Below are 15,472 nucleotides of genomic sequence, written 5' to 3' on the forward strand. Positions count from 1 at the left end.
ATAACATTTATAAAAATCAGCTGCGGATACGTGCGGTTTTAGAAGTTTCCGCGAAAACTACGATATAAGTCAAGAAACGGAAAACCGCTATCTATTGTGGTTTCTTATGTTGTACTATTCAATTGATTAGTTTGCGGTATATTTCAATAAATTATAAGTATTTATTGATAACAGGGCGTTTTGTCTACATTGTGCACTTATTTTGTGGTACTACTTTAATCAACAAAATGCACACTACCCTCATTGATGAAATTATATAAGAAGAGCGAATTAATTTAATAAAGCTATCACAAATTGATAATAAAACTAAACAGACGTTTGATTGTTACGTATCACCACTGAATTTCAAAATATCAAATTCTTTCAAGTGTTCCAAGCGTGAATTATTACTCTCATACATTGAAGGAGGAAAAAAACTTGAAACCCTATCAACAGTTTTAAAAGTAAACTATCATGTTTCTGAAGACAACATGTGTTTTATTATCAGTGATGTTTAAAGGAATCTCATTCCTTCCTTTAATAAACGATGGGCAGAAGCGTCAACCAAAAAACGAAAAAATACCGCGCTATTTAGTGAATATGGCTTTGAACACATTTGCAATGCCTATGTACAGGGCTTACGTTCAATAGGAGAAGAAATAGAAGCAAAACTCGTGGAAAAACTAAGGCTTGCTGACCGTGATGATACAAAGTCTCTATATTTGAATCTCATAGAAAACGCAAGCGAGAGCAAAATGCTAATGGATCAAGAAGCATTGAGTGTTTCATTGACTTAGATTTAACGAAAGCACAATATATATACTTAAGGAATTTAACAAACGAACGAGACTGTGTTCTATTTCCACCATTTTATAAAATACAAGAAATCAAACAGACATGTTATCCACCATCTACAGCAATAGAAATTACAAATACACATGCAAAAGTACTAAACCTTCAAGATTTATTGTACCACACTGTAGCTAGGATTTTGGTCATAGATTCGGTGTATAACAATGGATTGTGTCATTTAGTTTCATACAGTAAATGGGGATGTGATGGTTCATCTGGTCTAAGTCAGTACAAACAAAAACTTCCAGAGGAGTCTGAACTTGTTTCTGATACAAATTTGTTTATTACGTCGTTAGTGCCTATTAAATTAGTCAATGAGCTTACTGGCGACATTGTCTGGCAAAATCCAGTGCCTTCGTCAGTCCGTTTTTGTCGGCCCATATCGATAGAATTTTGTAAAGAAACCCCTGAAAAAACTAAAGCTGTTGTTGATGAAATAAAGAACCAAATAATTTCCTTGCGGCCATCATTAATTAATAAAGAAGGTGAAGGAGTGAATGTGAAGCACGAACTCTTTCTGACTATGATAGATGGCAAAGTAGCTCAAGTATTAACAGATACACCATCTGGATCCACGTGTACAATCTGTGGAGCTACTCCACGGCAAATGAATGATCTGACTAAAGTCACTAGTAGGCCAGAAAATGAAAATGCATATCAATACGGACTTTCCACATTGCATGCCTGGATTCGTTGTATGGAAATGGTATTACATATCTCATATAATCTTTCTTTTCGGACATGGTCAGCCACAAGTGAAGAAAAGAAAAGACAAAAGCAAGAAAAGAAAACCCTAGTACAAAAACTTTTTCGGGAGGAGCTAGGAGTGATCATCGACAAACCACGACAAGGAAGTGGTAATACCAATGACGGTAATACTGCTAAATGATTTTTTCACAACGCAAATTGTTCTTCTGAAATCACCGGAGTGGATGTGAATTTGATCAAAAGGTTGTATATTATTTTACAAGCTCTTTCATCAGGCGTAATGATAAATGCAGAAAAATTTGGCAAATATGCCATGGAAACTGCCAGGATTTATGTAAGTAATTATGAATGGTACTACATGCCATCTTCAGTACACAAAATTTTTATTCATGGTGAAAGTGTCATTAAGCATTTTGGTGTAATTCCTATTGGTCAACTTTCCGAAGATGCACAAGAATCCCGTAATAAGGATTATAAAAAATTTCGCCTACATCATGCCAGGAAGTGCTCTCGATCAGCTACAAATGAGGGTGTATTTCATACTCTTCTCTACACATCAGATCCGTACATTTCCAGTCTTAGAAAAACATGTAGCATAAGTGTGAAGGCACTTGATGAAGATACCCTGGATCTTTTAAAAGTGAATGAACTCATTTTGGATCCTGAAGTTCAACAAGTATAATAAAACATAATATACACATTGACATACATACATTTGTAACATTATTTTACTTTTAAATTAGTATTTTGTAACTTTTTTTACTATACGTGTTTGTAATCTTATAACTTTTAATTTCTTAATTAAATAGATAAGAGCTTAAACATGATTGCTTTTTAAAAAACTAATGTAATAATATTTTTTTATTAATAATATAAGTAGCGTTGTCCTTAAGGAAATCAAATAAAAGCTATTTCTGAAATATATTTTTTAATTTTTTTTTTCAAAAATAAACATACTCTTATAAAAGTATAGCATCTGAACTTTAACTAAAGCAGTATTTAATACTCTATGCTTGTGCAAAAATTCAATAGTCTATCTTAACAAATAAGAAAGTTATTGCTTTTTGATCTGAAACAGACCTCGATTTCGCATAGTACATTGTTGTAGCGGTGTCGCTGGACATCGCCAACGCGTTCAACAGTCTCCCGTTCTCCGTCATCGAGGAGGCCCTAAAGTTCCACCGCCTGCCTCAATATCTGCAGTGGTGTCGAGCTACCTCACCGAACACATGCCCCAAATGTTCCGGGGCATCTCCGTGCAAGTCGCCCCCTATGATTAAGGGGGGGATGGTGTAGGGGTCCGTCCAAAGGCGGACCGGCACCACTGGAGTCGCGGTAGCATCTGAAAGGGACTCCGCGGCTCCGGCGCCAGGTGCGCGCAGGAACATCGTGAGGTTTTTAGTGGGTATGCTCTTGGGGACCGACATGACATAGTCCCCAGGAGCGAGTCCCACATATCCCCGCCGTCTCCCAGCGGCGGGAAATGCGTAACGCATTTTCCTCACGGTAATAAAAAAAATGTTAAGTGTAAAGTTTAAAAGAAAAAACATTTTCCTCTATTACTTTCGAGGTTATGAAAATTCGACCAAACGTTATTTCTGCAAAATTTCATTTCGGACTACCGATAGGTAACCCTTTTAAAGATATAATATAGTAATTTTGACCTATTTTCGTCATATTTAAGTCCAATCTGTAGGGCTAGCACGCTAGGGCGCGACTAGTGCGGAAGCGACATAAAGCGCGAGATACTGCTATTCTCGCATAGAGATCTCGCGTTTTATGTCGCCCTCGCGCAAGTCGCGCCTTATCATGCTAGCCCTACTGGTTTGTTATGCATAGTATACTGCAGCGCCTCGGGTATATTCGCGGAGGCGCACACAGGCGGGTTTGCAGCCATCATGCGCAAGAGGCGCGCCTCTATTCTCGCATAGACGTCTCGCGGTTTATCATGTCGTGCCCTGTCGTGTCGTGTCCGCACGCTGGGACTCGCCGATGTTCGCTCAACAGATGCAACTGCATGCCGTCGCATAGTACTGTTAATTTTTATTTGTTTTTGTGTTGCTGTGTACGTATTGTGTAACTAGCCCTTACACTTCAGCATTTTGTAATTTACTAACAATCTATGGACCCGGTAAAGAAATAAATTATTATTATAATTTTACTTTATTTTTCTCAGCCTGTTGGCTGGTTTGAACCACACTTACGGACTGAAATCAAGTAAATGCAGTATGGCGTGTATCTGTATGGAGGGTGTGTGTGTAGCCTATATCGTCCTCTTCTATCGGCATGAAATTTCTGACAATGTGGCATGTATTTACAATTACAGGTTTTTGCAAGGTAATGTAGAGGCTTTCTTCGCAAACTAATAATTTGAGGATATAAAAAAAATAAGGGAAGTGGAAATAACAATTGCGATAACATATACCTTGTTTTGTCTCCAAATTTTTGTATCTAAACCTGCAACCGTAGCATGGCTACACATATAGTCACGACACGCGCGGTAAAACTGAAATAAGCGCGCGCTATTGGCTATCTACATTAGATCTGATTGAGACAGCCAACAGCGCGCGCTTATTTAATTTTATAACGCGTGTCCCGACTACTATGCGTAGCCATGCTACGAGGGCTGGTTCCATTAATGGAAATGATATTTGCAGTCTTGGTGTAATAAGATCACATTTGCAAAATGACAATTTTATTATTATTATTATACAAAGATTGATACAAAGATCGAACAACAAAAAAAAATTTCTTCAAACAGACTGGACTCCAACCAGTCGGTTACTGCAGCGGGGACACTGCTCTTACCGACTGAGTTACAGATCGATTTAGCTGATTGTATGGATTTCTCTTTGTGCTTGTTATAGGTCATTGTTTAGTTTAAAACAGTTTTTTTTGCAGTCAGAGTCATCTATGTGAAACTTACGAAAACTTCTACACTTATGCAGGTACCATACCACAAAATATATCGCACTGTCAATACAATAGAGTATTAACTCAAAAAGTCGACTTTCTCAGAATCGGTGAAAAACGATTATTACTCACTTCCCGCAAAAAATCATTCGAACTTTATGTACATGTTATAGTTTATTATAGAGACAAACCATTTCCCAAATATATTTAAAAATAAAATAGAAAAAATAATTTTATATTTTTGAATATGGTTTATTTTGACCAGAACTAGCTCACATAAAGTGAGTCTCATCTTGAGTTAAGTAGATATCTTTGATTGTTTCTTACAATATTCTAACAACGGTTTTTGTTGACCTGTAGAGAATCAAATTTTACGTTCAGTAATGATATAATATTAAATTTCACATATTTTGAGTTATAATACTATTGTAGTAGCAGTGCGATATGGATAGCATGGTAGTAAAACTTCATGATATTCAATAAAGTATCTAATCTAATTTTGTTCTATTCCTTTTTCTTAAATATTATGTGTAAACTATATTTACAAATATCAGTTTAATAAAAAAATAATATTAATAGCAATGTTGTGTACAATAATAGTATTATTGGATGTCAAATTTATAACATTACTTATGAAATACAATTAAGGGTACATCAAGCTCGGCTTGCTAAGCCATGTGGGCATAACTAAGCACAAAAAATGTAATGTAATTCGACTGAATTGACAGCTTCTTCCTTTTTTTTCAACACAGTTAAAAATATTTTTGAACTACGTACAAATAGGAGAAACTTATCACAGGGACTTTAAAATTTCCTTGATCACTCAAGTGTAATAAATTGACATTGAATTCAAAATAATAATAAATAAAATTTGAACTTATTTTAAATTATATTTATTATTACCCTGAAGTACCCAAAATACAATCCGTATCTGAGAAGCATTATACTATAAGCGCAATTTTGTAATTTTATGGTGGGCAGCAATTTTGTGTTGACAAGCAGTTTGTACGACAATTAAGGTAGCTCAAAATGTTATTAAAACTCAATTAATTTTATATCAAGCCATTCTAAATGTTGTACATTGCTGCATTTCAACACAAAATTGCAATTCCTGCAAAATTACAAAAATAGCACTTGCAGTGCTGAGTACTGAGGTTTGGAAATATTTTTTCCTCAGGGAGTGCACCAGCTTTTGTATCTAAACCTGGTTACATTAATAGAAATGCTATTCACATTCTTGGGGTTATATGGTTACTTAAGCAAAACAACAATTTTTGTGGAGAATTTAATAAAGTAAAACTTAAACTTCTGTGAACAAACTTACTCAATTGTTAATTTTTTATGCTTTATAAAATTTGACTTCTTTTTACTTTCAACATATGATCATGTGATTTCTTTATACCAAGAGTACAACATATTGTTTATTCAAGCATCTAGAAATTACTAAATATTTTTAGAACAAATGAAATTCTATAAAGAATAACAGATAAAATATGTACAACTAAGTTAAATAATACTTACTACAATTTATAGAATCCACATCGGGCTATGAGAGTCCATTTGTTTACCAGCCAGCTAGATATCACACAGCACAGATCCTGTTATCTAACATTTTAATGATAATTATTAGATACTAACTTTAAAACACTATAAGGACATCACTTCTTGAACTCCGTCGCAAACTAATTTGAACTTTCGAAAACTCTAAACACCGTCGATAATTGCACTAAAACACAATTCATTCATTAATCGTAAAATACTAATAAAGCGGTGTGAAAGCGTATTTTTATTTGCTATTTTGAAACGTACGTCTATGAAATGAAAGGTCATCTAGAAAATGATAATAGATTGGACGGCGAATTGACTTTTACTCAACTCGACTGTCAAAATGACAGTTCTATTGACTAGTGTGGCCCGCATTACTTTATAATTGATCGATCAATTAAACATATCACTATCGATATTTTATTATATTTCGTACAGGGCCAAGAGCATGTCAAGCTCGACATAAAAAATTTTAATGCAACTCTCGAGCAACTTCTCGAGCGACGGTCCAAAGTACAAAGTGTCAAGCTTGATGTGCTCTTGACTGTACATAGCGAGGGTTTACTCACGTTCTCCGTCTGACATCGGTCCGAAACAATTACTGTCAAATAAGTAATATTCGACCTTCGTACCTGACATTGTCTTTTGGTTTGATAGAGTATTACTTATTTGACAGTAATAGCTACGAACGGATGTCAGACAGAGAACAGGGGTAGATCCCCAGACATGTAGTGCAAAATGTTATTTAGTAGAACTTACAACATATTAAATATCATTGGTAGCAGTAGAGCCCCTTGTGAAAGAGTTCGTCCAGTAAAGTACTGCCACTTTAGCTTTTCTGCTGCCAAGCAGTGATATAGGCATTAAGTTTACAAGCACATGTCGCTGCTTTTCAAAAATAGTGACCTAAGCCAAAATGACTCATTTTTGTCTTATTTATTACACAACTGCACCCGGAGAGAGCTACATTTTATTGAGAAAACGACAACGAGCTTTTTATTGTTTAAAATAATCACGTGACATAGGCTCATAATGTCACGTGATTATTTTAAACACGTTTACGATTCATAGGCTTTGCATTTTAGATATTCTGCAGTTGTTTTTAAACCATTTTCCAGATGAATTAGGTGATTTTGAGACAGGCCGATATTCTAGAAAGTTGTGGATGTGACTTGTCTTGTTGTCTTGGCGCGGTGTCAGTGCCGCTCAGATCGTTGCGCTTAAAGCATTGCAACTGTTGTGGATTAGGCGCACGACTTGTTAGTCCCGGCACTTACATTAAAAAAAGAAAAAGATCACGTCCACACACTCATGTCTTTACGCCCGTGATCAATCTTGTAAAAGTAAAACATTCGCTCACCTTGGGTATATTATTACACCTTAGGTAAAAAAAAAAACCGGTTGTGGCTAAAGCTGGGTAAGGCTCAACTCACGCTGGCGCAGAGTCGAAGCGTCGCGTCGCGTCCTGTTTTTCAACTACAACGCTTGACGACACGCGTCGTCGCGCGACGACGCTCGCATTAGTGCGCCCGAATCACAGTGTGGTCGGCGTCTGACGCCTCACTGCGCTCAAATGACGCTTGACTACATCCAAGCGTCGACGCCCGTTTCCATATTTGCATAACACAAATTGGTACCTTAATAATAGGAAAATAGAAATGAATATATTATAGGCGAAAAACACGACGCGCCGCGACGCTTCGATTCTGCGCCAGTGTGAGTTGAGCCTATGTCCCGTTGGTACAGTCAAGAGCACGTCAAGTTTGACACTGTCCTTTGGACCGTTCGTATTGTAAGCGCATAAAGTTGGACATAAAACTTAAGTGTCAAGCTTGACGTGCTCCTGACCCTGTACCAGTACCAGTCGCGACTCGCATGACGGTAAATTACTGCTTATTCATATAAATTGTTGTAATTTTCTTCTAGAATATTATTATTATTATTACATTTTGTCCTGTTTTTTTTGTTTGCATGCGTGTCAGTGTTTGTACAATAAACAGTTTTCTTCCTTTCTTTCAGTCCGTGGTTTAGCTTACTGCTACCGACTCGCAAGCAGCGTGGTTTCGTATCCGGACTTGAAATTCGCGAGTTTTTCGGATTTTATGTCCGAAATTTACCACGAGCTTTTTCTAACACAGTAATTTCGTCGGATTTAGCAAAATTTATATTAACATTGCGTTTTAGGAAATTATTAATGTTAGTGTCAAGAAAGTACCACTGTGGCACGGATAGTTGCCTTATTATAATATTTATTTGTGGAAAAAGAAAGCACTGATTCAAAGTTTTAACTTTTTATTTGCATAACCAACACACGTCTAAAATATACATAAATTCTATTGAATTGTTAACAGAACTTTTACTTCCGGTTTTCTTTTTTCATTACTTTCGGAAGTCGGCTTTAATTTGAAATATCCCATTTTTTCGTATACAATTAAGTACAAAACTAATTAGAATAGGAATAAATCAATATCACCCAAATACAAAATGAATACTAATCTTTACTTAAACTCGTATCTAATATAGACAGCGCAGCGCCAACTAAATGTAGAGAACCAGTTATTAAAACCGCCAGATTATCAATTTTATTGTTGTGACGTTTAATATCGATAAGTGCATCTGACACACATTCTAACGCTTTCACTTTAGCGCTGGAAGTTGACAGCTCACACCATATTTCTGCATCCTTACAACATCTTGATGTCAGATCTTTCTGTTCCAGTATAGAATAATTATCATTTTTATTAGTTAATTTCTTATATGCTCTTGGAATAACAATGTATACAAATACAAAATTAATATCTTTTATTGGAGTGAGTAAAATTTCAACATCGCGGTCTCCAGTTGCGCTGAATATTAAAATCTTTTCTCGACACCTGTAAACACGTAAATTTAATTAATAAAATTGATCGATAAAATAACGGACACAATATCGATTTGTTAAGCTATTTAATCGAAAATGTCAAGTTGACGTTTATCGAGAAATCAACAACCCAGTTTGAGGTTAAGTGGTGTTGTCGATTTTATTTATTTTTATGCGTTTTTCTCGCAATATAGTGCAAAATTGAACAATATACAGCCACACAACTTTAGTCATGGATGCAGAAGATAAACAATTTATAAAGAAACCCACGAAAGTCGAGGAAATGTCGAAGGAGCAAATTCGTGAAGCCATACAGAAGAAGCGTGAATGTAACGCAAAAGCCCAGGTTATCGTGGAAAGTTTACTTGAAAAGGGCATTTCGGACACTTATCTCCTTCAGTGCCTGCCGGATATTAACCAGAGTCACTTTGAAGACATTATTGAAGAGAGAGCTATTTTGCATGAATGTGGTTACCCTTTATGCTCAAATGACTTGCTAGAGAAAGATATACCCAAACAAAAGTATCGAATATCATTGAGAACTAACAAGGTATACGATATTACAGCCAGGAAAAACTTTTGCAGTAACAGTTGTTACAAAGCCGCTATGTTTGTTCAGAAGCAAATGTTGACAAGTCCATTGTGGTTCAGAGAGTATGAAAAGATACCTACATTCAATCTATTGGTTGAAGACCATGTTGGTAGTCTTGGACATGAGATAGATGTGGCATTAATAGAGAAGGTTAATATAAAACCCAAAATGTTCTCTTCAATCTATGACTTTGCAAATGCCAATCTTAATGAGTTAGCTGGAAATGAAAATGATCCTGAAGGAACTGCTGAAAAAGGGTTAGAAACTTATCAACTCCAGGAAAACAGTATTGGCAAATGTGAAAATAAGGAGTCAACGGATACTACAGAACATTTGACGCCACAATCAAATAAAAACTGTAACACTAATCTTCAAGATACCAGAAGCCTATCAAACAAATCTTCAATATCTTGTAAAAAAGATATTCTTAAGAAAAAGCCTACTCCCAATCCTATGAACATAGTAGGAGATGTTATAGAAAAAAAGGGGCGTGTTGTTGACCCTATACTAACCAAAACACCTAACACAGAACAACTGTTATCTGATTCACCAGCAATTAAATGTTCTGAAAACATTGTACTGTCAGCTAAGAAAATAGTGAGCAAGAAACAGCCAGCGATAACAACTATAACAATTGAAGTAGAAAAATGCCTGGCAGAATGGTTTACATTAGACACTCTAATATTTCTATTTGGTGAAAGTAAAGTTAAAGAAATGGTAGCAGATAAAGGTGAATGCATAAAAGAATATATGGACAACTATGCAAAAAGCATATTTTACACTTCAAATACATATGACCAATATCAAGCTTTGTGTCGTAAATTAAACATGCTCGAATTAGAAGATAGGAAACATGACTCGGAAACTTTCAAACGGGAAACAAAACCGTTGCCTAATTATTCTGTGTTACAGAAGGAAAGTAAGAAAATGGAATTGAAAGTCAATTATTTCCTTGCCGGTAAAACAAACTTACCTGACCTATGTGTTGAAGAAAACCCAACAACAGACGATGATGAAAACGTACAACTTCCTCTTGTTGACAAGAATGCACAAAATGCTTTACGAAGAAAAATAGTTTGTGAACATTTAAACAAAGTCTTGCCTGATCTGCTACGGTCATTAGGATTATTAACTTTATCTATAAGTTCTGATGTCCGATTGATAGTTAATACATTTAAATTAAAAGCAAACAATATTATGTTTAAACCTATTCAATGGACATTGATAGCAATTATAATAATTAAGTTACTTTCTTTGCGAGACAGGAGATTAGAGTACTTATTAGAACAACAAATGGGGTATGAACATATGCAACTATTGTTACTGAGTTATAAACAGGATGGAGGTTATTTGGAGAGACTAATAAGTTGGCTTACTGATGTTGATAGACTATTGGATACAAATGACACACAACTCACTGTTGAGTAAGATAGTGGTGTAACTTGAATATAGAGTAGATTTATCACTAAAATTTCTATAGTGTAATTTGGAATAATTTTAATTGTGATATTATATTTATTATAAAAAATATGTACGCTTTTTTAAGTGGTATAGATGTAGGGTAATTGGGCAATACTTTGGCTACTGAGGTTACCAGTTACCTCTCGTGGTAACTTGTTACGTGTCATAAAGGAATGTGATTATAATATATAAAAACTATATATAAAAACTATATATAAAAAAAAACTATGAACTCTTAACCTCGGGGTAATGTCATAAAACATTCCAATATTGCTCAATTTTCCTACTAAATTCGACACCCCCAATGAACACTACGTCACCTTAATTTTTGGTAATTTTCTGTTTTTAATGTAAACACAGCTTTATTTATTTAGTAACATGCTCCCCAAATTTTGGGGGAAAAAAAATAAAAAAGCAAAAAACAAAATTTGGGGAGCATAATATTAGTAAATAAATAAGACTGTTTACATTAAAAACAGAAAATGAACAAAAATTTAGTTGGCGCACTGTTCATTGGAGTTATTTAATGTAGGTCTTTCTTGTAGTTCTTTATACATTATTTCATAGAAGTACCAATCCATATAAGCAAGTTTTAGTGTTACACCTTAGTTGTTGTAGATTTGATATTGTATGTGTGTATATTGTTTCCTTGTTAGGCTGCTACCAGATGGACTGCGTGCGCGAAGTTAATGTAAACCCTACGACGTCTATGTTATAATATAAATGTTTAAATATATCTGTGTATACCGCATTTGATTTTCCCAACCTACGCCTACGGTAGGAGTTGAGTAATTCGGTTTATTTTTATTACTGCAGTACAGTAGGACGTTAAATTTATTTTAGGCAATCTGTCGAGAAAAGTTTCACCAAAACTGTTTTTGTTTTACTATTATGTGATTCTCAAATAATCGTTACCTTTTGCCGTTACTGAAATAATCAAGTTGTTTCAGAGACAAAAAATCATTATATCCTCATAACGCTCGATTTATATTGCGGCGGAACACCAAAATCTTCCGCGGATTTTGGCTGGTATCTAGTTTGCACGCTGCACAATTGGTCATTAAGTTCATTATGCTATGTAACAAAAGTTGGATTCCATTTCGTTACGCCGCAATATAAATAGAGCCTAAGAATGTCAATTGCGACTATTAGTTCTCGGGCTATCGTTCACAGCCGACGCTTGCATTTGAAGTCTCAACTGCACGCTTTAACTGCAGACATCTGCCGTCCGATAACTATAATGCGGCTACGTGACAAAGTCATTGTTTGAAATATAAAAAACCATAACTTAGTTTTAGAATATTCAAATTCTTTAATGATATTTCAGCTATGCATCGTTAGGGTAAGTTCCGATAAGTCGAGCACGTTAACTAATTCCAACTGTGTTTAAAAGAGAATTTTGTGCTCTATCTTTTGCTATTTAAAACGTATATTTGACCATTCGTCACTTACCCGCGTTTTGGTTAGTGGACGGCAGACATGCAGCCCGTCTGTTAGCAGCGTTACTGGTTTATACACATTGACTGTAGGTCAATGGTTGTACACGTTAATATATATAGATATTGAAATTAATGCTCTGTTGAGATACCAAATAAATGAATTATGAAAGATTTTTTTTTAAATCAATAATTACCCGCTTTTCTCTTGAAACCACTTAGAACATATCTCCATAGATTCCTTCGTATGCGCGCCATCCAAATAAAACGTCGCATAATCCGACTGAATAACATGGTAACGTCCAGGCCACTTGCATTCCTGTAAAGCTGCTATCGTTTTCCTTGGCACCGTTCTAATCGTTGTTTTATCTGCTGATATTCCATTCAATTTACTATGATCCATTATGTACGGGTCGATTTCGGTGTATCCGTTGTGCTGCATGACCTTTCCACTTATAACGCGTTTTTTTACTATGTTACGACGGTTTAAAGCCTGTTTTTTGGCATGACGCATCCAGGCGTGAGATAGTTGTACGGCTAGGGAAGCATTCATTCGGTAAGCATCTATATCGACCGGTAACTGAGATGGAAACTCTTCTGGGAAAATATAATCGTTGTAATCGGGTACTATGTGTAATGTGCACTGTAAATAAATTTATTATTTATAATTTTTTTTTTACTTTATTGAATCTCACGATATTTTGCTACCATGATGTTCAATTTTTGTTTTTGTGAAATTACTCCACTACAGTACCACCGAAGAAAGAAAAGAATGGAAATGGCATCAAGCTACATTTGTATCAAAACCGGTGTCGCCACATGCACACATTTGAAAACGTAATCTTACGTTAGTACTAAGATAACATAATTTTGATTGGTTATAAATTATCAAACGAAAATAGACAATAATAAAAAACTTTTGGTACAAAAAATTGAAACTTATTTGGATCTAATAAGGTTTTATTATTACTAGTCACATAAAAGCTAAGAATCCTATGAACATAAACTTCTTGGAACAAAAGCAAAAAGTGACAATCTACAGACAGGGATGTGACATTTAATTGATATCGACATTATGTTTCATAACTAGCGGAACTAGGTATTGCTTTAATTAGGGTTAATCACGGAGTATATGGAAACGGCATTTAAAGCAATGTCTTCGAGACTAGCGTAGCTGACTTTTACACGCACACATTTGTTACCAACTACGCATGACTTTTACACGCACACATTTGTTACCAACTACGCATAAGGTTTTACTACACGCAAATATTAATTGATATTAGATAACTACGCAGGCGTGTGCGTATACGTACCTACATGCTACAATCACTGTATTAATGATTTATTATACTGTCATGTACTTTAATTAAACTACTAGATTTCCAGTCAATCCGATCACTGGAAGGGTTGAAATATTAAAACGCAGTCATCATAAAAATCTTTATTCTCCCTGAAATATGATTTATTTGTTCAACAATTACCTCTTTCTGAACTGACTGAACATGACTACACCGATAGCGTCGACGAGCTTGTCAAGAAAATGAAGATACTTATTTCCGAAGGCGAAGAAACGTATCATTAGTTTCATGAAAACTTGACGAAAAATAACTGACAAGAAATGTTTTCACATTTAGATGTGGCCTATAATTTGCGACTCTTGAGTTTCATATCATATATTACCTGATTAACCAAATGATTTATTTCTTAATGAATTTTTCGGTTGTTATTCATATGTATACAATTTAATGTGATGTCATGAAATGCCTATAGCAAATGGTGCTACATTTAGTAGGTACCCAGCTTTTACTGCCTATTGCTTCAGCCCATTTTCTCCTTTGAAAAGGATCCGGCGGGAAACTAAAAAATCAATACAAAAACTGCAAATGTAAATCATGCCCGTGATAAAACTAAGACCTCAAGCGGACGAAGGTGACGTATAATAAGCAAGTAAGGAGATAGGAATCATGTAGATAAGGGAAAGAAAATCTCCAATCTTATAAAGTCTTCATTTGATACTCCACGAACTTACGTGCATTGTAAAATTATCGACACTGTACCTCTTCTATCTATATTTCCTTTTTTTTTTCATTAATATATCGTTTTCACTTAAATTCAAAATTTAAAAACCATTGCTAGTGTTAGGACCAAACATTTAAGTAATCAAAATTGTTAGCTTTTAAATACCTGTAAACAATTTATGTTTACACATTGTTATAGCATGATTAAAAAAAAGTTGAACTAAACCAAACTCGGGTGTCTAAATACAGAGTTTCTACATATCGATAATTTGATTACAACACGCGGACCCAGTACCAAGTGTAATACGACACTAGTGCAAGCAATTCATTGAGCGTCATTAAAATTGTTCTTTTGACTAAGGCGGTGGCTAGCAACCAATGTATATTGTTATTACCGAGTTGCAAGAAAATAGTTTTGTTTGGAAATGATAGTATTGTGTTGTTGAAAATATTAGAAGATACAGAGTTTTAGTACTTACCGATGAAACGAAATCACTCCCACAGTATTTTTTAAACTTTGGTTTCTTACACGACATGATAGAACTGCACAATTCACAATTTATGTCTATTTTTTCCACAAAATAATCATGTATCACATTTGAACGACGACTGACGCGCTGTTGACACTCATATGCCCGTCTGGTGATAAGCTAGGTAACGCGGACCCCGCCCAGTCTATTACTAGTATTTATGTGGTCTGTAACCGGCACGCTATGATGACCGATAGATTTATAACTAGTATTGCAAGGGGTAGCTGATTAAAAAGTTTTAATAAAACGAAAATAAAAATGTTTACACTGCTTTGTTTTGCATTGAGCTTTGACGCGAGTTTGTCGAAGGTAAAAGTTGTGCTGGCCAGCGATCCTATAAGTGACGATCGTATTAAATTTCATTTTTTTAAATTTCGAATTTCGATAAACAAATGCCGAGTTGTGTCCTAAAATTATACATCCATAAATTTTACTGCACCTCACTATTGACAACAATGTACATCAATTAGCTCCTTCAAAGGAGTTATGAATTAATACGAAACTTGATGAGCGGACAAACTTTAAAACGGCCATCATAGTGTGCCGGTACTATAGTTTAATATAAATTAAAATAT

At 35.0% G+C, this 15,472-nt stretch overlaps 3 protein-coding genes across 3 annotated transcripts in view; 1 reads left to right on the plus strand and 2 right to left on the minus strand.

Moving 5' to 3' along the window:
* The window catches only part of LOC113233032, a 56,646-nt gene extending 50,425 nt beyond the window's left edge, over positions 1-6,221 (minus strand). Inside the window, exon 1 of the mRNA XM_026467977.1 lies at positions 5,974-6,221. The gene's annotated coding sequence lies outside the window, so the exon portion shown is untranslated. The remainder of the gene's footprint in view (positions 1-5,973) is intronic.
* A 2,267-nt stretch (positions 6,222-8,488) lies between these two features.
* Positions 8,489-12,995, minus strand: LOC113233236 (putative folylpolyglutamate synthase; the record flags this gene model as incomplete). The annotated part of the gene is made up of 2 exons (XM_026468277.1): positions 8,489-8,870; positions 12,544-12,995. Coding segments are annotated over 2 exons (834 nt in total), but the record flags the coding sequence as incomplete, so codon positions are not given.
* LOC113233031 (putative RNA polymerase II subunit B1 CTD phosphatase RPAP2) lies at positions 8,923-10,904 on the plus strand. Its single transcript, XM_026467976.1, has one exon. The coding sequence runs from the start codon at positions 9,090-9,092 to the stop codon at positions 10,875-10,877; it is 1,788 nt and encodes a 595-aa protein (XP_026323761.1). The 5' UTR covers positions 8,923-9,089; the 3' UTR covers positions 10,878-10,904.
* Positions 12,996-15,472: the final 2,477 nt, after the last annotated feature.

Source organism: Hyposmocoma kahamanoa, unplaced genomic scaffold, assembly GCF_003589595.1.
Source record: "Hyposmocoma kahamanoa isolate Upper Pololo Valley unplaced genomic scaffold, ASM358959v1 78, whole genome shotgun sequence".
NCBI classification, from domain to species: domain Eukaryota; kingdom Metazoa; phylum Arthropoda; class Insecta; order Lepidoptera; family Cosmopterigidae; genus Hyposmocoma; species Hyposmocoma kahamanoa.